At 40.4% G+C, this 23,550-nt stretch overlaps 1 protein-coding gene across 3 annotated transcripts in view; it reads left to right on the top strand.

Annotated features, from left to right (window-relative positions):
• Positions 1 to 23,550, top strand: part of LOC122813962 (zinc finger protein 585A-like) — a 420,613-nt gene that overhangs the window by 307,379 nt on the left and 89,684 nt on the right. For all 3 annotated transcript variants that reach the window (XM_044086514.1, XM_044086513.1, XM_044086512.1), the window contains one exon: positions 17,265 to 17,603. In XM_044086514.1, the coding sequence (XP_043942449.1) occupies positions 17,265 to 17,603 (339 nt within the window). The remainder of the gene's footprint in view (positions 1 to 17,264; positions 17,604 to 23,550) is intronic.

Here is a 23,550-nt window from a genome sequence, read left to right as displayed (position 1 = left end):
GTGTGGTAATTGTTCTTTAACTTGATTAATAATACTAATGAATGCTTCACTTTTTTATCTGTGAAGGCTCAACTAAAACAATTGTTCTGGAGTCTCCTGGTAGTAGCTAGAAGAATTATTACAAAAAAATTGGAATCCAATTCAGTTCCTACATTAAAAAAATAAATTTAACAGCAATACTATGTAAAAGTGAAAAAGAAGTAATCAGAATAAGATCTATAAATCGTACTAAGACTTTTAGTGTTTGGGATAGTCTTGAAATGTTGCTTTTGAAGTATCAAGACTAGTCCCAGCACTCTGCACCTCCCTCTAAATTACTACCCCCTTTTCTAGTTTTTTACCCATTGCCTCTGCTGCTTACTGCTGTTAACCTACCTGCAGTCCTAGCACTTTACTGCTCTATTGTTTCCTTACCACTTTCTTCTCCCCTCCCTTCCCCTACCTAAGCCACTCTTTTCAATACTTGTTGCCCCCTCACACTGCAAGTCTTACAGCCTTATTCTCCCCTTCTAGTGATAAACTAGCAGCAGTGCTTAGCCTCTCTCCCCCTCTTCTGTACTCGTACACTTTACCTCATCACCCTCCTCTTTTGTTTTCTCTTCACATTACACCAGATCTTCTGATAACTATCTGGAAGTATTCTGTGCATATAATTTGCTTTAAAAACTTCTCGCTAATTTGGAGGTACTTATTGATTTTTTTTCTTATGTAATGACAGAAAAATGAAAAGCCAAAAGACACAACAACAACAACAACAACAAAAATGACAGAAAAATAAAAATGGAGGTGGCATGGCCATTTTGTTTAAAAATCAACTTAATGTTGACATTTTGGAAGTATCCATCCCTACTCTTGACAAAGCTGAAGTTATCCTTACCAGACTAAAAATTAATCCGAAAGAAATTAACCTCAGATGCTACATCCCACCTGGTAATAACAAACCCATATTAGGCAACTTATTACAGTGGGCCTCCAATGCATTCTCTCATGAAACAATCATTATGGGGGACTGTAATATAGATTGCTTTAGTTTACAAGTTAGCGAATTCCACCAGTTACATCAAATAGCTAAACTCACTAAACTAGGTATAAATCCCTACGTCACACGATGGGTTGCCAACTGGCTCACTGACAGAACCCACACTGTAAAAGTAGCAGACTCCAAATCTGATCTCAAAGCAGTGACAAGTGAAGTACCACAGGGTTCCGTCCTGGGACCGCTCCTGTTTGGTATCTACTTCTCTGAAGTACAGGCTAACACAGAAGGTCTCTGGCTAACGAAGTTCACAGATGACTGCAAACTAGGAGCCATAGTCAAGTCCCTAAATGGACATCCTACAGAAGGGCCTTGCTGAGACGCATGCCTGGTGTCAGAGCCATGGCCTCAAGCTCAATGCCAAAAAGTGCAGTGTCATCCCCTTTGGTAAAAACTCTGTACCCATGAACTACCACATAGGCAGCATTCTACTTAACACCAAATGTGTGATAAGAGACCTTGGGACCCAGGTAGACAGTAGTCTCTCCTTTGATAGTCACATTGCCACAGTAGTCAGGAAGTCTTTCTACATGGCACACCTCATCATAAAAGGGTTCTCATCCAGGAAAAAAGAGGTCATTGTTCCCCTCTACTTGACACTCATTAGACCCATTATAGAGTACAATGCCCCTTTTGGAATGTACCTCACAAGACATCTCCAGCAGCTGGAAAGGCCACAGAAGTACCTCACAAACAGGATTATTGGCCTGAAACAAATGCCCTACACTGACCGCTTCAAAAAACTCCAGATTTACTCCATAGCATATCGCCTACGCCGAGGTGATCTCTGCCTAACATATAAAGCTATGTCAAACCCAGAGCTGTTGGACATGCTACACCTAAATAAATCCCAATCCCTCTGAGCTACACGCTCTAGGGACCTAATGTCACCACAATAAACAGGACATGTTGGAGGGATAGATTCCTGTCCCAGAGACTTCCCATACTCGGGAACAGGCTACCCATCTATGTCAAGCAAAGTTCTTCATTAGCACTCTTCAAGAAAAATCTTGATGAGTGGATGGGAAATAGGAAATACACCCCGGGGATCACTTCTGTGTCTCTGCTCAACAATGGCACATGAAAATAACTTTCTTGTGTGACGTAAGCCAGGGAACCTTGTTGGCTAGGCTTACGTAGGCCCTTGGGCTGATAGCCTAGTACCTACCTATGAACCTCCATGGATATAATCAAATAATCCAGTTACCAACTAGAATCGATAAATCATCTAAGAAACAGTCTGTTCTGGACGGGATATTGATAAATAGACCAGCTCAATCATGTAATTCTGGCTGCCTGCCCAACAGCCTGAATAACCGCCTACCAACCATTATACTTAAACAATCTACATATCATACCAAACCTACAACTTACCAACTAATAGGAAACAAAAAAAAAAAAAAACTTGAACCCCACTGACTTTATTACTTCTCTAAAAAGCTGTAATTGGGAACCACTTAAGATTCTCAACCTAAATGAAGCAGTAGATTACTTTTTAACACTACCTTTCTAGACTTTCTGAATTCACATGTTCCTCCCAGAACTATTAGAATTACATACAAATTTGCACGATGCAAAGAAACTAGATCACTACTGAAAGCTAGAGACAAAATTTGGACCAATGGCATAAAACTGGATTTCAAGCCTCTAAACAGTTATACCTAAAGGTAAGAAATAAAGCAAAGAAATTGGTCAAACAAGATACAATCAGCTACTCTCACGATATGCAAATAAAGCATCTAAACACACCTCAAAACTTCTGGCCAGCCATTAACAACATTCTTCTGCCTGGTAAAATTGGTATACCCTCCCCAACCACAACAAAGTCATCTGAGAATATAGACACACATTTCGACAAATATGTCACTGAATCTGTTCTCACCTCAGCCAGCCCTCCACCATCCCCCATTCCCAAAGAACCATGTAAACCAAACAACAACTGAAACAGCTTCACCCCTACAACCTGATCCTATGGACATGATTAAAGACATCTCTAAAAAATTAAAACCCCTCAACATTAGCCACAGATAAACTACCAGATGATTTTCTGAGAATTGCTGCTGATGCAATAGCCTACCCTGTAGCCATTGTTAACAGATCTATATCTGATAATCTAATCCCTGATAGCTGGAAAATGTCCCATATAATTCCACTTCACAAAGGAGGTAATTCAAAAGAACTGACAAACTATCACCTCATCGCCATTCTTTCCCCCTATTTAAAGTCCTAGAGAGGTGTATACATACTCAAATCATGGAACACTTAAATACTTACAAATTTCTGTCTAATACACAACATGGATTTTGACCTTTTCATAGCACCACCACTGCCTTAGTGTCATGGACACAGTTAATAACCACAGAAACAGTAGAAAATTTGTGTCTGCAATCTTTCTGGACCTCTGTAAGGTATTCCATACAGTTGCACACATGAAACTTAATGTTCTGTCTGATCTAAATCTCAGTGACCCTACTGATGCCTAGTTCCAAAGCTATTTATCAGGTCGACAGCAAGCAGCTCAGTGGTAGAAAGACCTTTCCCTTCTACGTCCAGCTATTCTAGGTGTTCCCCCAGGCTCCATCCTTGGTCCCCTACTGTTGTTTATTTTGACTTAACAACCATCTACACTACATGCTACTGTTGTCCATTATGCAGATGATGCCACATGAGTATGTGCTGCTTCTTTCCTTCAACATCTTCATTCATTAACACAAACTTTCTTTCTCTCTGCAGATGATGCCACGTGAGTATGTGCTGCTTCTTTCCTTCAACATCTTCATTCATTAACACAAGCTTTTTCTCTTTGCAGATGATGCCACGTGAGTATGTGCTGCTTCTTTAATTCATCATCTTCATTCATTAACACAAGCTTTTTCTCTCTACAGATGATGCCACGTGAGTATGTGCTGCTTCTTTCCTTCAACATCTTCATTCATTAACACAAGCTTTTTCTCTCTGCAGATGATGCCACGTGAGTATGTGCTGCTTCTTTCCTTCATCATCTTCATTCATTAACACAAGCTTTCTTTCTCTCTGCAGATGATGCCACATGAGTATGTGCTGCTTCTTTCCTTCATCATCTTCATTCATTAACACAAGCTTTCTTTCTCTCTGCAGATGCCACGTGAGTATGTGCTGCTTCTTTCCTTCAACATCTTCATTCATTAACACAAGCTTTCTTTCTCTCTGTCAAATATTTGCTGTCTGACACCCGGCTTATTCTAAACCCTAATAAAACTAAGCTGCTGCTCTTCCACCTGACTGGATACTCTCCATCCCCTCCATTCAAGATCACATCCGAAAATAACACTATTATCTCACCTGTCACCCACACTAAACTACTTGGGGTCAAAATCGACTGTAATTTGAAATTTGATATTCAGATCTCCCAAACCATAAAGAAGGTCCACAAAAAACTGGGTGTCCTATACAGGAATAAGAAATTAGTTACAAGAACAACTAAAGAAACAGTAGCATGCACACATCTCCTCTCAAGTCTTAACTACGCTTATCCAGTTCTCACTAATCTAAGAAAAACTGACATTCAGAACGTGACTCAGGTTATAGTAAGTTTGTCATGTTTGCCACAGACTCTCCTTATAGTTCTCACCACTGCATAGTCCCAAAGCAAACTAAATGGTTAGAATTACCACAGCTCATCTTTTATAATCAACTTACTATAGCCCATAAAATTCTGTATCACCCCAAAAAAACCCTGCTCTAAAAAACTACTTAATCCTTACACCAGTAACAGAGTGCTACGCTCCAATAATAAACTCCTCCTGGATGTAACTAAAGCCAGTAATACAGCAGGTGAATCCCTGTACTCAAATATTATAATTAGAAAATGGAATTCTTTACCCACCAACTTAACAACTACAATCTCAATAATACAATTCAAAAAATCTTTAAAAGCTCACCTGGCCAACACACAGCTGTGCTCTTGTGCCACTCCTGGCTATACCAGTCCACAGTGTGACACTATTCTCCTTTCTTTCCTTAACTATGTCTCCCACGTACCAGTTACTGTCTGCTTTCTCTTTCATCATGTCCACAGTACAGGCCACAGAACCTGCACAGTGTAATTGACTTGTTCATGCAAGACTCTCTGCCTGCTTCCTGACTTACGTAATATAGGGAATGTCCTATATCGCTCAGACTTGTGCATGAGTGACTATGCTTCTCATACTGACAGTGTCTTGATACCTTTCCTTACTTGTAAAGCTGTTTATAATGTTTACCGTGAATGAAACTTGTTTTTTATTTTAACCCTTCCTGTATCATGACACTTTTCCTAAGTTGTATATATTATCTTCTGTGTATGAATTTTGTGTATCCTTCATTTATTGTAATAATTATTGTTCATAAACATGAGCTTTTCTCCCCGGTCCTCCACTGAAAAAGGACTTGTGTCCATTTGGAATTTCCTGGTAACCAAATGTAAAATAAATTACGTTGAGTCAGTGTATTCCTAATGTTGTGTAACAGTTTGTGATGAATTTCCTCCTTTTTGTGTGTATATTGTAAATATGTTAAATTTAATAAACATTTTCTTAAAAAGAAAAGCATATAAGCTGTTAGAAAAATATGTATTAGTAATATGCATGCTTAGTGCATTCGAGGCTTAAAAGGGCTAATACATTTATTCTGTTCACACTGCATGAATCTGCACAGCTATTAGAAACTTAACAAGAAGCATTTGATTTCTGCTAATGTCATGAAAATAATAAGTATTTAATTTCTACTAGTGTCATGAGACTTAGAGTTATTGATTTTCTGCTTATGCCATGAGAAAGTACACAGCTGCTAGAAGCTTTGATAAAGAAAATAATGGATGCTTGAAAGTATAAACCGTAGTCAGCATTACTTGTACCTAAGCTAGAAATGTACCTTGAATCTAGACAAAATGTAACACATATATTAGAACTGCACAAATGAAGAATTGAAAGTTTGTGGTGGGCTAAGATAAGCCCCAAGGCCAGTTTGTTTTTCTCAAATGTTTTGAAAATCAGCAGTTATTCTCAACTAGTCAGCAATAAGTCTAGTAACATTTTCTGTAGAACAATACAGAAAGCTGTGTCTAACTACGTCAGCAATTGAATAGTCACTTTTCTGTGTGACATGGAAAGAACTGTATAAGATTAACATACTAATCACTAATAGTCCAGGCAAACCATTGTGCCTTCATGCTTTGTCTCCTTGCTGCAAGTTAATAAAGGGTGCCTTGCTTGAACCTAACGTGAATTGTTCTTTGAAGTTTTTTCCTTTGACAAATTGGTCCTTTGGACCGGAACCCTCTCTTCACCTCGGATCAGACAGACCAGGTGGTTGAAACCATATGGGGAAGAAACCAAGTCGGTTCTTCTTATATGAAAAGTCTTCCGACTGAATTGTCATCCAAAAGAGGCCAGCCACTTTCTGATCTGCGACTGAAGGACGGGTCTCCACGAATCAGGTGATCAATCACGTAGGCTCAGGTAAGGTGAATCTACTTTTTTCTGTTTTCTGTTTTAGATCAGGGACTAGATGTGTATTGTTTTTGTCAGGACTGTATTTTACAAGTCAGGGACAGAAAAGATTACTGTCTTGTCATAGATCAGGAGAAACAGAATAAGTAGGCAATCATTCTGAAGAGACTATAACAAAATCCGTGGTACCACATTAAAAATAAGAGAAGTTACGTAACAATCAAAGGGTAAAACAAAAATGGGTAATAATTGCACAAAAAGACCCCAAAATCCGCCATTAACGGAAGACGCAAAATACATGCAGTTGCAGCACGCCGACAATATTAAATATTATTCAAAATGGGTTAATAAGTACGAATTCAACGGAAAATTAGAAAAATCCTCGCTTATCAAACTTGTCAAACAGCTCAAAACCAATTCCAAAGGTCGAGTAAAAAAGCAACATCGTTTAGGAATTCCTCAGGCACACAGGCGGATTGAGGAAGTAAACGGCAGGGAACAAAAGAACAAAAATTCAAAAACAATGTTTTTAGATAAGGAGGACAATAACTTAATAATAGCATCAGCACCTCCGCCTCCCTTACCAGAATATGAAGCAAGTGAACAGGTTAGTCCACCCCCACGATATCCTGTGGTCACTGAAGATAGAGACATTATGAAAATAAAACCGTTTAAAATTAGAGATCCCATCGAGACCAGGTCTCGAACAAAGGCAGGTAACTTAGATGAAGGCATCGAGTTATGGCAAATGGTTAGGAATTCACGATCTATGAGTGAAGAAGAAATATGCCCACTTATAGAAATACCCAATCCTCAGGCAGGACAAGACAATCAGGACCCAACTATTTTAGTGTATAGACCTTGGACTCCGGAAAGCCACTGAGGGAATTCCCCATCCAAAAGTTAATTTTAGAAAGTTCTTAGAAGATTTACAAGGAATGAGGCTGAGTTGATTTACAAGGAATGAGGCTGAGTTATAACCTAAACGGAGAAGAGGTAGAAAAAGTAGTTAGACAAATTGTGGGGCCAGATTGGTACATGATTAGTGGCAACTGGAATCCCCGTGATGCTGCACAAAGACCCCTCCCACATAGCAGCAGAGAACTAGACAACAGAGTAAAAGGTTTTACAGACCGCATCTCTGAAAAATGGAAACCTAGGGCAGACTGGACTTGCATTAATCAATGCATCCAACATGAAGGTGAAACAATTAACTGGTACTATGCCAGATTGTTAGAATGTTTTAATAACCACCGTGGAATGCAGGTTCCTGAAGATCAAACACAAGATTCCCCATATGAACAGCAGTTAAAGAATGCATTTTTAAAAGGCAGTATTGCACCCATAAGCAGTTTCATTACAAAACACATGGTAGACCATCGTACAAGCAGGTTACAGTCATTAATTGAATATGCTAGGCATGCCGAAGGCATTTTAACAGCAAAAAGAAAAAGAAAGCTCAAGTATTTTCTGTAGAAGATGGAGCAGAAGTTTATGTAGTACAGTCCGGGAAAAAGGGCAAGAAAAACGCACAGGGAAACAAACAATCTGATCAGCGATCAGAGGACTTTGAAGGGCGAAAGAAAAGGGGAGAATGTTTCAAATGCGGTAAAAAGGGACATTTGGCAAGGGATTGCAAGAAAAACAAGAAGGCAACCATGGAAGACAAGGAGGGGTGAGGACTGACTATATGGTAGTCAGGAATCACTAGAAGGGGTTAGCAGAGAATGGACAAATGAGGATGTGATAGAGGGAGTAGACGATGTGACAGAGGGGATAGAGGAAGTACAAGAAGTTAGTGACAGTGAAGAAAATGAAATATTAGACCTAGCTTTATTGAGCTTGGAGTTCTATTTAGCAGACACAAAACCAGAAGTTACACTCTTGGTAGAAGGGAGGGATGTCAAATTCTTGTGTGACTCAGGAGCATCACGAACCCTGATACATCCCTCCATACTGCCAGAAAACACAGTCACCTGATTACATACTGGTAAAAGCAGCTAATGGACAGCTGTACCGGGAGCCCCTCTCCCATAATATTGCAATAACTGATACAGTTTCAGGATTGACTCAGAAAAGCAAAATTGTTGTTTCTGCAAAATGCCCAGTAAACCTCTTGGGCAGAGACCTTATGCAACTATTTGGTATAGCAGTAGTCCCAACCATGCAGGGTATGGAAGCACAGTGACAAATTGATACCTCTGCAGTGCAATCGGAGGGTGAAATGTTTTATTGGTACAGCCAGGACTTGGTTACGACTGGTCCAGGGACTGTGACCGAAGAGTTAATGAATGTAGCCATCAGCAAGTTCCCCTCCCTTGACATTGATAAGCAACACCTTTTGCACTGTACCCTGCATTATTGTAACACACCAGGACCTGATAAGGAATATGAACAAGAATTATTTAAAAATCATGCAAACAGATTGATATTATGTAACCTGTATTGGGACACAGAAGGGAACAGTGTAGCCAGCTGTTCATTGCCCCAGGAGTTCTTTGCACTTTATAAATCTAATCGATTACCACATGTTAGCTTAACAAAAAACAGAAACATAGAATGGGCAGACCTAGGAGAAAAAGTCACGAGATAGGCGAAACAGACAGAATTAGAACTGTCAGAACAGGGAATACAAATACAGAAGTTGAATTGGATAACTCAGACCAACCCAGCTGTACACTTGCAGTCTAGCAAGGACAGCTGATTAACACTCCTATTAAAAGAGGAAGAAAATGCCTTATGGAAATATACCAGAAACTCTTTGGTCAACAGGAAAATCAGATGTAGGACTCATTCGTACAGCAGGACCAGTTACTATCATGCCAAAGTCAGCATTTAGACAACAGAAAAGAGAGTATACCTTAAGAAAAGATGCAGAAGCAGGGATAAAGTGTATTATAGCAGCCTTACTTAAAGGAGGAATACTAGTAGAATCTCCCGATTCACTATATAACACACCCTTATTTCCAGTTAAAAAGGCCAATGGAGAATGGCGTATGGTCCAAGATGCTGTAAATGACGCAGTAATACCAAGGGCACCCACGGTGCCAGACCCATACACCCTGTTGAATGATTTAAAACCTCAACAAAAGTATTTTTCTGTGGTAGATATCAGCAATGCGTTCTTTTCGATACCGATACACCCTGATAGCCAGTATTGGCTTGCATTCACATTTCAGGGGAAAAGGTATACATATACACGACTACCACAGGGATATTGTGAAAGTCCAACGATATTCTCACAAGAAATGGCAAGCAACTTGGCGGGATTTACCCCACCAAGAGGCAGTCAGAGTTTACTTTATGTTGATGACATCTTGCTGGCGGCCCCCACCCAGCAGGATTGTAGAGAAGATACGATAGCACTATTACGATTTTTAGCCGCTGAAGGACATAAGGTAAACAAAAATAAACTGCAGCTTTGGAAAAAACAAGTCAAATACCTGGGATATGTAATATCCAAGGAAGGTAGAACATTAGATGAGGACAGAAAAGTAGCACTTTTGCAAGCACCAAAACCCACTACCAAGAAGGAAATGATGTCCTTCCTGGGTACAACTAATTTTTGCCGGAGCTGGATTCCAAACTATGCCTTGGAATCTGCACCTCTGACTGACCTTATATATAAGAAGCCTATGGCAGCACAGGATTTGTTACAATGGACACTAGAGGCAGAATCCGCCTTCTGTAAACTAAAACAGTTAATAACATCCTCATTAGTTCTGGGATTACCAAACTACCATAAACGTTTTTTCCAAACTGTAGATTGTAAGCAAGGTTATATGACATCAGTGTTAACACAACAGCATGGTGATAAGCAACACCCCATTGCTTACTATTCATCACAACTAGACCCAGTGGCACGGTCCTTACCCCACTGTGTACAAGCAGTAGTTGCAGCTGCAATGGCAGTACAGGCTTCAGCCTCAGTAGTTTTATTCCACCCTCTCACTTTGAGAGTACCTCATGCAGTCGCGATTATTTTACTGCAAGAAAAGGTAGCATATCTTTCCCCTGCTAGGCATCTTTCCTGTATGACCATATTGTTGAGTCATCCTCATAGCACAGTTGAACGATGCATGACTTTAAACCCTTCTACCCTGCTCCCAACCCCTGCAGATGGCACACCACACCACTGCCTGCAGGTAATTGAACAAAAGACACTATCTAGAAAAGATCTCACGAATGTCCCCTTGGATGATGCCGAGGTGACATACTACGTGGATGGCTCGTGCAAAAGGGGTCCTGCAGGACAGAACCTAGTAGGATATGCAGTAGTTTCTGATACTGAGATTGTAGAAGCAAAACCTTTACCACACAACTTATCTGCACAGGCAGCAGAATCGATAGCCCTGACATTGGCATGTACCTTAGCAAAGGGTAAATGTGTAAGCATTTTTACTGACAGCCAGTATGCTTTTTCTACTGTACATGTTTTTGTGAAACAGTGGAAAAACCGGGGAATGATAACATCTACTGGCAAACTTATAAATCATGCACAGTTTATTTTAGATCTTTTAGAATCTAGTCAGTTACCTCAGAAAGTAGCTATTTGTAAATGCACAGCTCACACCAAGCAACAAAATAGAATTTCAAAAGGTAATGCAAGAGCTGATACAGCTGCAAAACAAGCAGCTTCTGAAGTATTTCTTTTAGATGAGGAATTGCAACCCTGTGAAACCTTAGATTTAGACTTGTTAAAAATAATGCAGACTCTTACTACACAAGCTGAAAAACAACGATGGATAAAATGAGGAGCAATCCTCGAGAAGGGGCTGTACATCTCTAAAGAGGGAAAACTGATACTACCCTCTAATTTGTTTCAATATGCAGCTTTTTTGAGCCATGGGCAGTGCCATGTCTCAACAGGGGGGATGGTACAGCTAGTAAACCAAGTGTTCACAATGTACGGATTTACAAACTATTCTAAAAAATTCTGTTTGATGTGTCAAACTTGTAACAAACATCATGCACAGGGGGAGATAAAGCCCAAGCAAGGGAGTTTCCCTACACCACCATATCCGTTTCACACTATCTGTATGGATTTCATAGAAGTGAACAAATGTGAAAATAAGAAGTATTGTCTTGTCATTGTAGATATGTTTTTCAGATGGGTGGAAGCCTTTCCAACCAAAAGTCCAGATGCAGCCACGGTGGCAAAAGTACTTGTCAAAGAAATCATTCCTAGATTTGGAATTCCGGAAAGAATCTACAGTGAGAACGGTACACACTTTGTAAACCAAACCATACAGCAGTTAAGTAAGCATTTTGGTATTTCTTTAAAAAATCATTGTGCATACTATCCGCAATCTGCAGGGCTAGTTGAAAGGCATAATGGCATACTAAAAAACAAATTGAGAAAACTAATAGCTGAGACAGGGAAAAATTGGTTGTACTGTTTGCCCCATGGCACTGTTGAGCATGAGAACTGTTCCGACTGCAAAAGGATTGACTCCTTTTGAAAAACTATTTGGAAGGGCTTATTATACACCCCAATGGAAACTTCTCATGTCCTCAGACCAGGAAGCTGATTTTACACTAGCTGAATATATGAGGAAATTAATGAATTCTAAACATCTGTTGCAGTCAAATTCTGTTTCAGATAGAAAACAAACAGAGACATCAGAAGTGGCAGTGACACCCGGAGACTGGGTGTCGATAAAAGTTATAAAGAAGAAGAATTAGTCATCGCCAAGGTGGGAAGGTCCCTACCAGGTGCTTCTTTTGACACCCACTGCAGTCAAGATAGCAGAGCGAGTTTCGTGGATCCACCTGACGCACTGCAAACTAGTTAAGAACTTTGAACTGGACAAAAATCTTACCTCTCCATCGGGGCCCTCAGCACAAAGTCTGGCTACAAAGGGGGGTCAGATCAATAGGACTGATCCGTCTCAACCCCAGTGAAGAAATAATCGGTGCTGAAGGTCCTATTATGGCCGAGAGTAAGATCACATGTCAAAAGTAAATGATGGAATCCAGAAAAGTCCAAATACACCTACTTGGAAGAGTCGGAGAAAACAGGAATGCAGAACAACCGTTTCCTCAGAAGTATTGCATAATCATCCTGTTGACTGTACTAGTGACAGTAATCTTTTTGCTGTGGCCATTCATTTTCCCAGCCACAAAAACTGAACTGAATAAGCGTGGAGAGTTGCACGTAGAGTGGCACCCAAACTTCAGCACTTAACAGGCAATCAAATATGTGTATGCTGAGACCTTCAGTGTTTCAAATTGCTGGATTTGCACAGCTTTGCCAACAGCATACGGGGGGGGGGGTTATTGTTAACTTCAGTCCCCCTAGGAGCCAACAAGACCTGGGAAAATTTAGTCTATGATACATCAGATGTCACATCACAAGATAAAGTAGCATTGCACTTGTCTGTTTGACAGAAGGGGACTGTATGTTTTTTACAAAAATGATACAGTTCAGATGGGTTGGAGCAATTGCAATGTGACTGTTCCCTATAGATGCTACAATAAAACTGATAACAAAGGTTCCTATTGCAACACAAGCTATGATTCATTTGTTGAACTGATGCATAGGACACCTGATGAAGTAAAACATAATGCTGATCTCTATAAACAACTGATTATAATAGACAAAAAAATGTTTCATCCAGAGCCAGGACATAGTAAAGTTACTACCAAAGTAGAAGATTGCTACTTTGTATGTGGTAGGAAAGCATATAAGTGGTTACCTGAGAATTGGTCCGGCAGTTGTTATTTGGGGTGGTTCCGGCCATATGACACACAGCAGTTTTACCTCAGGGGAAAATTCGGAATGTTCGATGAGAAATCAAGAAGCCTGTCAATCCAGTGGGGCAAATCAATGCAGGCTTGAAAAACCATCATGCTGTGGGCTTAGGGAAAATGGACTGTCACATATGGACTTGAGTGATACCATCATCTCGTGGGCAGGTGAACTGCCAGCATATGGAGCAACAAAATCAATCTGGGAATTGAGAAAAAAATTGTCTAAACGTCTTGAAATAATGAGCAATGTAACCTTTTCTGCCCTAGAATTGATGACTGATGAACTGACTGCCATGAGAACTGTAGTGCTTCAAAACCGCATGGCTCTTGACTTCACCCTAGCGGTGAGAGGAGGTACGTGCGCTTTAATCCAGGAGGAGTGCTGTTCATATATTCCTGACCACAAACATGAGATAGACAGTCATCTTGAGGTAATTCAGCAGGTGTCAGCTATGACCAAACCAGGACCAAATCCATTGACTAACTTTTTCCAGAGATTGTTTGGGGGGGGGGCAGTATCCTAATGAACATCCTGATTGCCATCTGTGTAGGAATGATCCTACTGGTGGTATGTGTGTGCTGCTGCATCCCCTGCATAAAAAGACTGATTAAAGACTTTATAGACATGTCAGTTTCAGAAACCTTATACCAAGGTGCTGAACTTGAAGAATTGCTGAAAAATTGAGAATGCTTTCATAAGTTTAAACTGAATGACTCTCTTAACTGCAAATCCTGAGTAGGAAGAGGTTGGGGGAAGAAAAAAATTGTTTATGCTTATTTTGAAAGTAGAATAAATGTATTAAAAGGGGGAAATGTTAGAAAAATATGTATTAGTAATATGTATGCTTAGTGCATTTGAGGTTTAAAAGAGTTAATACATTTATTCTGTTCACACTGCATGAATCTGCACAGCTATTAGAAACTTAACAAGAAGCATTTGATTTCTGCTGTCATGAAAATAATAAGTATTTCATTTCTACTAGTGTCATGAGACTTAACAAAGAGTTATTGATTTTCTGCTTATGCCATGAGAAAGTACACAGCTGCTAGAAGCTTTGATAAAGAAAACAATGGATGCTTGAACGTATAAACCGTAGTCAGCATTACTTATACCTAAGCCAGAAATGTACCTTGAATCTAGACAAAATGTAACACATATATTAGAACTGCACAATTGAAGAATTGAAGGTTTGTGGTGGGCTAAAATAAGCCCCAAGGGCAGGTTGTTTTTCTCAAATGTTTTGCAAATCAGCAGTTATTCTCAACTAGTCAGCAATAAATCTAGTAACATTTTCTGTAGAACAATACAGAAGGCTGTGTCTAACTACGTCAGCAATTGAATAGTAACTTTTCTGTGTGACATGGAAAGAACTGTATAAGAATAACATACTAATCACTAATAGTCCAGACAAACCATTGTGCCTGCATGCTTTGTCTCCTTGCTTCAAGTTAATAAAGGGTGCCTTGCTTGAGCCTAACGTGAATTGGTCTTTGAAGTTTTTTCCTTTGACATAAGCCTAAATGGAAAAGATTTTCTGTTTGGTCCTTGCCTTCCATCAGGATCTCCTCTCAGTAGGAGTTCCTGTGATTTTATCATTTCTGTGATTATCTCGATGCTGGCTTCATGTTTTCTTGAGTTAAAGCTCACTGGTCAGCTATCTCTGCTTGTCTGCCCTTCAGCCCTCCTTTGGCCTCTCAGTTTGAGGTCAAGCAGTTACTGAAACTCATCCATCATATCAGGCCTTTGAGTAAGCCTAGTCCGTCTTGTTGGGACTTCAGTTTTTCCTCTTAAAATTGACTTAAGCTGCTTTTAAACTCACTAGTTCAGTTTCCTTGCAACTTTGTACATGGAAGACTGTTCATTTGTTGGCTTTTAACATCTGCCAAGAGAAAGACTGAGCTTCGGGCTCTTATGGACATTCCGCCTTTAATTTTTCATAGAGATGAGGTGTCTCTTTGTACTAATCCTCATTTTACACCTAAGATGGTCAATTTGTTGTCCATTAAACAATCTATTTAACTTCTATAATTTTTCCCCTTCTTCTCAGTCTGCCAGTGAGAAGGTTCTTCACTTCTTGGGCCTGGGTAGACAACTCCAATATTATTTGGATAAAGCAAACGTTATTCACAAATCTGAGAAAATTTTAGTTTTCTTTTTTCCCAGGACTTTAGGTTTACCTGTTTCCAAGTAAACCATCTCCACCCAGCTCTCTAAGGCCATTTCCTTTTATTTCTTTCATGGCAGATATATTTTCTTATCTGTAAATGCACATTCTACTATGGCGGTTGCTTCTTCTTGTGCCTTTTTCAAGGGTATAGACACTGATTCCATCCTTGAAGTTGCTACTTGGTCCACTGTTCATACTTTTACTAAGCATTACAAATTGGATGTTTCCATTGTCAAGGCAGGTTTTGCCAGGGCTATTCTGCATAGATTTATAGAGGACACTTCTGTGCTGCCCTCCTCACAGTCTTCCTCTTAGGTCTTGTACTTTCCCATTTGTCATGAATACTGCAACAGTGTTATGGAAGGACTTAGTGCAACTGTAGAAAATCTTACTATAACAGTAGATGTCCTTCTTTTCACTGTTGCAGTATTCAGCCCTACCACCCCACCATCTGTTATGGCTCTTTCCCCTGTATTTTGTTACCCTCTAGACTGAGGGACTCTTCCTTTCCATTCTGAATTATTTTCTTCAGGATGTACATATCCTACAGTGTCCTTGTTTTTGTTTTTTCCCTTCTGGGTTAATTCATTTCTGAACATTTGTAATCATATGTCACCTTCATGCCCCACTCCCAATACAAAGAGCTCAAATATTGAGATGTATGGCAGCTGTAAGATGTAAAGGCTTTGGTATGCTGCCTGAATTTTGGGCTATCAGGAATACTGCAACAATGATGAGAAGGACGTCTACTCTTTTATGGTAGTAGATTTGTGTAAAATCTTTTCTGCAATGTTCCTAAGGAAGGGAATAAGAAAAAAGTGCAGACTGAGTTTTGTCTTTAAAGGTTGAGCTAATGGCAATGAACCTTATTGTTTAATATGTGGATAATCCCCATTTCTGGGTAACATATTGAAAGGAAGTTATGAAGGTCTCACATGAGCCATTATGTACCTGCTATGAACAGCATCTCCCATAGATCAGTACCACCCATTCTGCATCCCATGTGTTTCCCAACATCAGACACATACAAGTCATGCTACTTCACATGTATGTATGCAGATTTCATACAAAGACCTAAGACCGGCCCAATGTAGAACACATAATTACAGTTGCATTGCAAATTCTTAGTTTGCTGTGGCTGAGTCATGGCACACATATTTGTGTTTTTATGTACTAATTTTTATATTGTAGAAGTAACCTTTATATGGATAATTCCACACTTATTCACTTTTTTTAAACAAATTCCATACAACAGCAGGACCTGATTGATGAGGCCTTCCTGTGCTTCTGTGACCAAGGTCATAGCCCAACCAAAACATTTTTCTCAGCATTTCTTCTATTAATCATATATTAATGTTCTTGTAGGGACTAAGCCCAAGTTGCTCCTTATGGCTGAAGAGGATTGTTAGGATTATAGCCTTTTCACAATTGTACATATCCAGAGAGACACTTTAGTCTTCACAGACCATCCAGGCTATAAAACAGAGATTGGACTGGCAGAAACCAACCCCTCAAATACACAGCTAGCTGAGTTTTACTTTGTGTTTCCTCCCTCCCATAATCAGCACTTTGCAGTGTCCTTTTGCTTGTTTGTTTTTTTTGTTATTGATTATCCCCTTTCCACATTCTCAGAGACAAAGTACCCTAGGTGGTTGTCCCTCTTTCCTTGCCATGGACTAAAGGTTGAACTTGTGTCACAAATATTGTGAACAGTTGCCTGGCCTCTCTATGACAGGACTGACCTTCACTCATTTGTTTGTATGAGAAGAGGTGCATAGACAAAACTGACATTGTGATGTACAGTCACTCAACTTGATTCTTTCTGTGTTTGTTTTCCAGGATGATTCTTATAGTTTGGAACAACACATCATACAAGAGTTTACAAAACTGCACCTGTTACTACATGACTGGGAGCAAAAATTAGTCCAGCAGCTTAAAAATAACAATGTGGCAGTTCTGAAACAGATGGAAGAAAACCTTGAATGTACAAAACATGATGCTGCGGTCAGCGATGTGAAAGTACCCAATGCCAGCTTGGAGTTCAGGAAGGAAATAGCACTGACTGTGGAAGAGATGAAAGAAAATGCTGAAAACGTTAAAAATGATGTTCCTGTAAAATGTAAAGCATTGTATGATAAGTCAGAGCCTAGAAAACAGAAAACAGTTGATTTTCTAGCTGTAAGTGTACTTTTCATTATATGTGTTTTATATACAAGGTCAGGCAGTTAATTGAAAATAGTATATCACGATAGTGTAACAATATGTTTTTCTTTATGTATTGCAGAAGTGTATTTATCAAGGATTTTCCAAGTAATGCAGAACACCACTAATCCAGAACATGCATTGTTTTAACTTTTATTTATTTATGTTTGTTGATTGTAAAGTTCCAACTAGACATCATCCATTTACTTTGTGGCCTGGAGAGGAAAACACTAGTGGACAATATAAGGTTACAGCGGTTAACAGTTCACAGACATACACTGTGGTAAGATTTGATAACCTATCTCTCAGCTGTCCAGAATTTTGCAGAACACTCTTAGTTTTACATTATATTTTTGCATGTCCCTCAAAAAAATTTCATTTTCTGGTAAATTACTGCGGATTACAGGCAGTCGTTAATGCCTGAAGACATCAGAGTTTCATTCTGGTCCTTCAGAAAGTACATCTTGATACGGAACCAGTTGCTTTATTAACATTTTAAGTGAATTAGAGTAATGTTTAACAATTGGTTTTGGGCCTTTGTCTTCCCATTATTTCTGGCTTTGGCCTGAATTCTTGAACAAAGAAGTTAAGATGTATAATATATACTATTACGATGCAGTGCAGACAAACTATGAATGAATGACTTGTAAACAGTATCCAAATGATTAGAATATCTTTGGTTATCTTCTCTGAGTCGATAGTTGTAGACTGACTGGCTTGTGTATATTGCTTGTATTTGATGTACTGTCTAACTGCTATTTTATAAGCAGGCCCATCCTATCTCTTAAGGTTGTTAGTAATTTCATGTTCACTTTTATTTCTTTTTATTCATTTTCAGTAGTACTTTCCCCTTGTGTTACTGCTCTTATAAATTCATAGGTGGGTACTAGGCTATCTGCCCAAAGGCATTTGTAAGCCTAGCCAGAATGTGTTGGCTTTCGCCAACCCCTTAGATTAGTTCTTTGTGCCTCTGTCCAGCAGAGCCACTAAAGTGATCCCCGAGGTAAACTTTGTTTCCCATCCACTCGTCAAGGTTTTTTTTGAGAGTGTTAGCGAGGAACTCTGCCTAATATAGATTGGGATCTTGTTCCAAAGCATGGGAAGTCTCTGGGACAGGAATCTATCCCTCCAGCACGTCCTATTTATTGTTGTGGTGAGGTTTAGATCCCTAGAGCATGTGGCTCGAGGGGATAACGTTTTCTTTAGGTGGAGCATGTCCATCAATTCTGGGTTGGACATGGCCTTGTATGTCAGGCAGAGATCATCTCTGAGTAGGCGGTATGCAACCGAATACAACTGGAGTTTCTTCAGTCGAGCTGCATAGGGCATCTGTTTGAGGCCATTGATCCTCTTGGTGAGGTACTTCTGTGGTCTTTCCAGCTGTTGCAGGTGTCTTGTAAGGTACATCCCAAATGGGGCGTTGTACTCTAAGATGGGTCTGATGAGTGATGAGTAGAGGGGCACAATGACTTCTTTTAATATGGATGCGAACCCTTTTGTGATTAGGTGGGCCACATAGAAGGATTTTCTAACCACTTTGGCAATGTGATTATCAAAGGTGAAATTACTATCTACTTGGGTCCCCAGATCTCTTATTACGTCTTCCGTATTTAGGGGACTACCACCTATGTGGTAGTTTGTGGGTACTTTGTTTTTACCAAAAAGGATGACTATGCACTTTTTGGCATTTAGCTTGAGGCCATGATTTTGACACCAGGTATCCGTCTCAGTGAGACCCTTTTGCAGGATGTCTGTGTCAGCCGGAGAGTCAATTATAGCCCCTAGTTTGCAGCCATCTGCGAACTTGGTCAGCCATAATCCTCCTGTGCTTGCCTGTACCTCTGAGAAGTATATGCCGAACAGCAGGGGTCCTAGGACTATGCCCTGCAGAACGCCACTAGTAACCGGTTTAGAGTCAGACCTAGCTCCCGCAACTCTCACTATGTGGGTTCTGTCCATGAGCCATTTGGTGACCCATCTTGTGATGTAGGGGTTTATGTTCATGCTGGTGAGCTTGTCTATAATATCAGAATGGGGAATGGTGTCAATGGCCTTAGCGAGGTCTAGGTAGGCTGTGTGTACCACCTTTCCCTCGTCTATAGCCTTGGTAACTGTCTCAAAGAGGTTCACCAGGTATAGGATGCATGATCTGCCCTTAACAAAGCCAAACTGGGTGGGTCCAGTGTTTGGAAGTCGCAATGTCTCTGTTAATGAGTTCCATGAAGATGCGCTCCATAGCCTTACAGACCAAGCTAGTTAGGCTTATAGAGCGATAGTTCCCGGGGTCTGTTGTGGCTCCACCTTTGTGGAGTGGAATAACCGTTGCTGTGTGCCACTCTATGGGTATGTAGCCTGTGGAGAGAGTGAGAAGTGTGTTTAGGTGAGGGGTTAGTTCATCTTTGAGCTCGTGTAGGACGCTTGGGACACCATCCGGTCCCATTGATGCTGTGTTTTTGGCTTTGGAGAGGGCTGTTTTAACCTGAGTGTCTATGATTTCAGGGACTCTACATTCTTCTGGTATGGTTATGGGCCCTTTTGGGGGTGAGAGGGGGGTGAAGTTTGCGCTGAACTTGTCTACCAGGATGTTGGCGATATCAGTCGGTTCAGTGTATTTTGTGCCATTCTGTACTAACCACAGATCTGAGCATTGTCACTTAGATTCTTGACATAGCTAAAGAATGCCTTGTGGTTATCTTTGGAGTGCTTGGCAATTTTTCTTTTAAAGCTCGCCTTGGATGATTTTATGAGAGATCGTAGTTTCTTGTAGATACTGATCAGGGATGTCTTCCCTTCTTGGGATTTTACTCTCTTCTGTACTAGTTTCCTCCTTCTATTGTATAGCTTGTTTATGGCAGGAGTCTACCAAACTGGTTTCCATTTCTTGGAGGAGTGAGTCTTGGTTTTGCTTGGGATGGCACGAACCATGAATTCTTGTAGCTGTCCGTAGAATGCATTAGTAAAGGATTTTGCAGCTTGGACATTGTTATCCTTCAGCAAGGGGCTTTGAAACTTTCCACCTCGGTGTTAAGTAACGTGAAGTTTGCTTTTGAAAAATTTTTCATGGTGGCTTTCTTGTCCGGGGGTGGGGGCGGGATATGGATATCCAAAGTGATTTGTTTATGGTCATATCTAACCAGCAAGGGGTTGACCTCTGGTGTGGAACACCGGTTGCCCATGTTGGTGATGACCAGGTCCAATATGTTGTCACCTCTGGTGGGAGTGTTGACCAGTTGAACTAGGGCGTTTGAGTTTATAAATTCTAGGAAAAGTTGAGCAAGGGTAGTTAGTACTTGAGTAGTTCTCCCAGTTAATGTTTGGGTAATTGAAATCGCCCAATATTAGGGTGTTTGGTAGGACCTTTATGTTTCCCAGTGTTTCCAGAGATGCGGAATGGGGGTCATGGGACATGGTGGATAATCTGTAACAAGCTACAATTTGAATTGCAGTTTTGCCCATTGTTAGTTGCACGTGGATGATCTCTGAAGCATCGTACTGTGCCACTAACCTGGAGGTGTGAGTATCCTTAATGAATATGGATACGCCCCCACCTTTTGTATTTCGGTTTGGGTTCTGTGGCCAAAATGTATGGTATGAGTTGTAGCCTGGTAGTGCTGGGGTGCTCTCTGGAGCCTTAAACCAGGTTTCTGTTTCTGCACATATATCAATTTTCTCCATACTGAGGAGTGCCTCGAGTGCATGCATTTTGAGGTTTAGACTTCTGGCATTGAGTAGCATTACCCTCAGTTTTTTGTTGCTTGTGCTATTTACTGCAGTGGGTTTGTCTTTTGAGCCTTGCCTAAAAAAGGCACTATGGGGTGGCAAGAGCCTTGGCAAGTATTCTAAAGCCTAAGGGTGACAGGTGCAAGCCGTCTCTAGCGAAGCAGCGTGGCTTGTCGAGCATGTCATCCCAGGCAGACAGACACTGGATCCCCTTTGAATGACACCAGAAACTTAGCCAATTGTTGAAATCAAGAATTTTGTCTTTATACTGTGGTATCATTCTTGGTGAGGGCAGGATGCTTCTTGGGGTCGGGGTCATACTGGCCTGGGCTACGTGATCAGAGAGCTCTTCCAGGTCTCTTGTCATGTAGTACAGGGAGGTATGGCTTGGGTCATTCAAAACTTATTCACAGAATTCACATTCTTATTTTACAATGTCCAGCTTTTCAGTCATGCTTTCGATCTAAAATATTCAAACCACATAACCAGTGATTTGTCATGTGTCTTAGTCATACTATTCCTCTTACATTTGATGCTACGTGCAATTCTGTCTCTCATCAGTAAGTTACGCAAAGCAGCAAACCAAACTCAGTCTTTCATTATGTTTTCTGTCATTCTCATGAGCATCTACTGAATCCTAAACCATTATAGTTCCAATGAAAAATAAGTGTTGCATGTCTCACGAATCTGAAGATTTAACACCCTTCCACTGTGTTCCTGCTGTGTTATTAAACCTATCGGCATTGTAGTTAGCTGCCCCTTATGTTAATTTTACCACAAGGACCCTCTTTCTTGTCTTTGACTCTCATCAGTAAACACCCAAAAGTATCATTTTGTGTAAGCCTCTTAAACTGGTTAAATTCATTTTCCCTCCTGTTGTGATCCTCAGACCCAGAATACTGAGTGCGCACATATAACTACAGGTGAAACCAACGATCGTCTAAACGACTCTCACTCAGAGCCTATACACTTACTGTGTAAGTAAGCTAGTTATACGTTGGGTGTCCTTAACCATAACTGTTTTCACTGCTTGTAGATCTGTACTAAGAGTATATCTGTTAGTTGTCATTTGTGTTATTAATTGAACTAAAAAAAACACTGCCTGTAACCGTTGAGTCCAAGCGTGCTTTAGTCTCGTCCTTTAAGAACTTATCTGTACTTGATTTTTGAGGCAATATAACTGCTGTTTCATGTTTACTGTTAGCCAAATTCTAATATTCACTGGTTGCACTAGAGAGAGATGCATTGTTTATCAAAACTGGAGTCTAGTGTCTCTCACTCTGTGTCCCACCCATAACCCATTAAACAACACAACATAGCATAGGAACACAGTTCCACAACTTCACTGCAACATATGCTGAGGTCATAAAGAAACCTTTCCTAAACTTCTAATGTCTACTTGACATCTTGCTAGCTTATTGAGGTCGTATAAAACATCAGCACATTCCATAAAATGTGTTTGTCATTGGTAATTACTTTTCAAGACATAGAGAGACCACACTCACCAGGATGGCAAAAGACAAGGTGTTAGCTGTGTGTGGTACTAGGGTTAGCGATGTCACTAGGGCCATTAGGCCTCTGCGCCACCCCATTTACAATTACTACTTTGTAGTTTAACATGTGGGGATGAATGATAGACATCCCACTTTAAAGGAGGTGAGGAGACGCAGTCAAACTGTCTCTCCTCATACCTTTGAACAAAGTAAGGCTCTGCTATTGAGCAGCATTTTACCATTACCAAGAATGATGCCCGAGTTCAAGGATAAAATTGGCATCAGTAATTGGCTAAGTAAATTGATTCTATACTAAGAAGATTCAGTGTATGTCTGCATGGTCTGAGATGGTTAACATAAACCCCTGCTTTTCCATAGATGACTTGCACTTGTCACCCACTCCTCAGTTTTTCCTGTTCAATTCCATCTCAGAGCACTAAGGCAAACCCACGTGTCTCTGTGCCAACACACTGAGGGCTTGAGGGTAACAGTCTGCATATGCATGTTGTCTGAAATGGGAAAGTAAAAACATCACATTTGTTCTACTGGCATACAGTCTGCTAACTGGTTAGTGCACCAAATAAATGCTGAACCCACCTTTCCTGTGTTTGTGTGTGTGTGCACATGCGCACACACACACACACACACACACACACACACACACACACACACACACACACACACACACACACACACACTGGTCTCATTAC

Source organism: Protopterus annectens, chromosome 10.part0, assembly GCF_019279795.1.
Source record: "Protopterus annectens isolate FY-2018-M chromosome 10.part0, PAN1.0, whole genome shotgun sequence".
NCBI classification, from domain to species: Eukaryota; Metazoa; Chordata; order Ceratodontiformes; family Protopteridae; genus Protopterus; species Protopterus annectens.
Note: the sequence above shows the minus strand (reverse complement) of the source record. Positions and strands in the feature narration are given on the sequence as shown.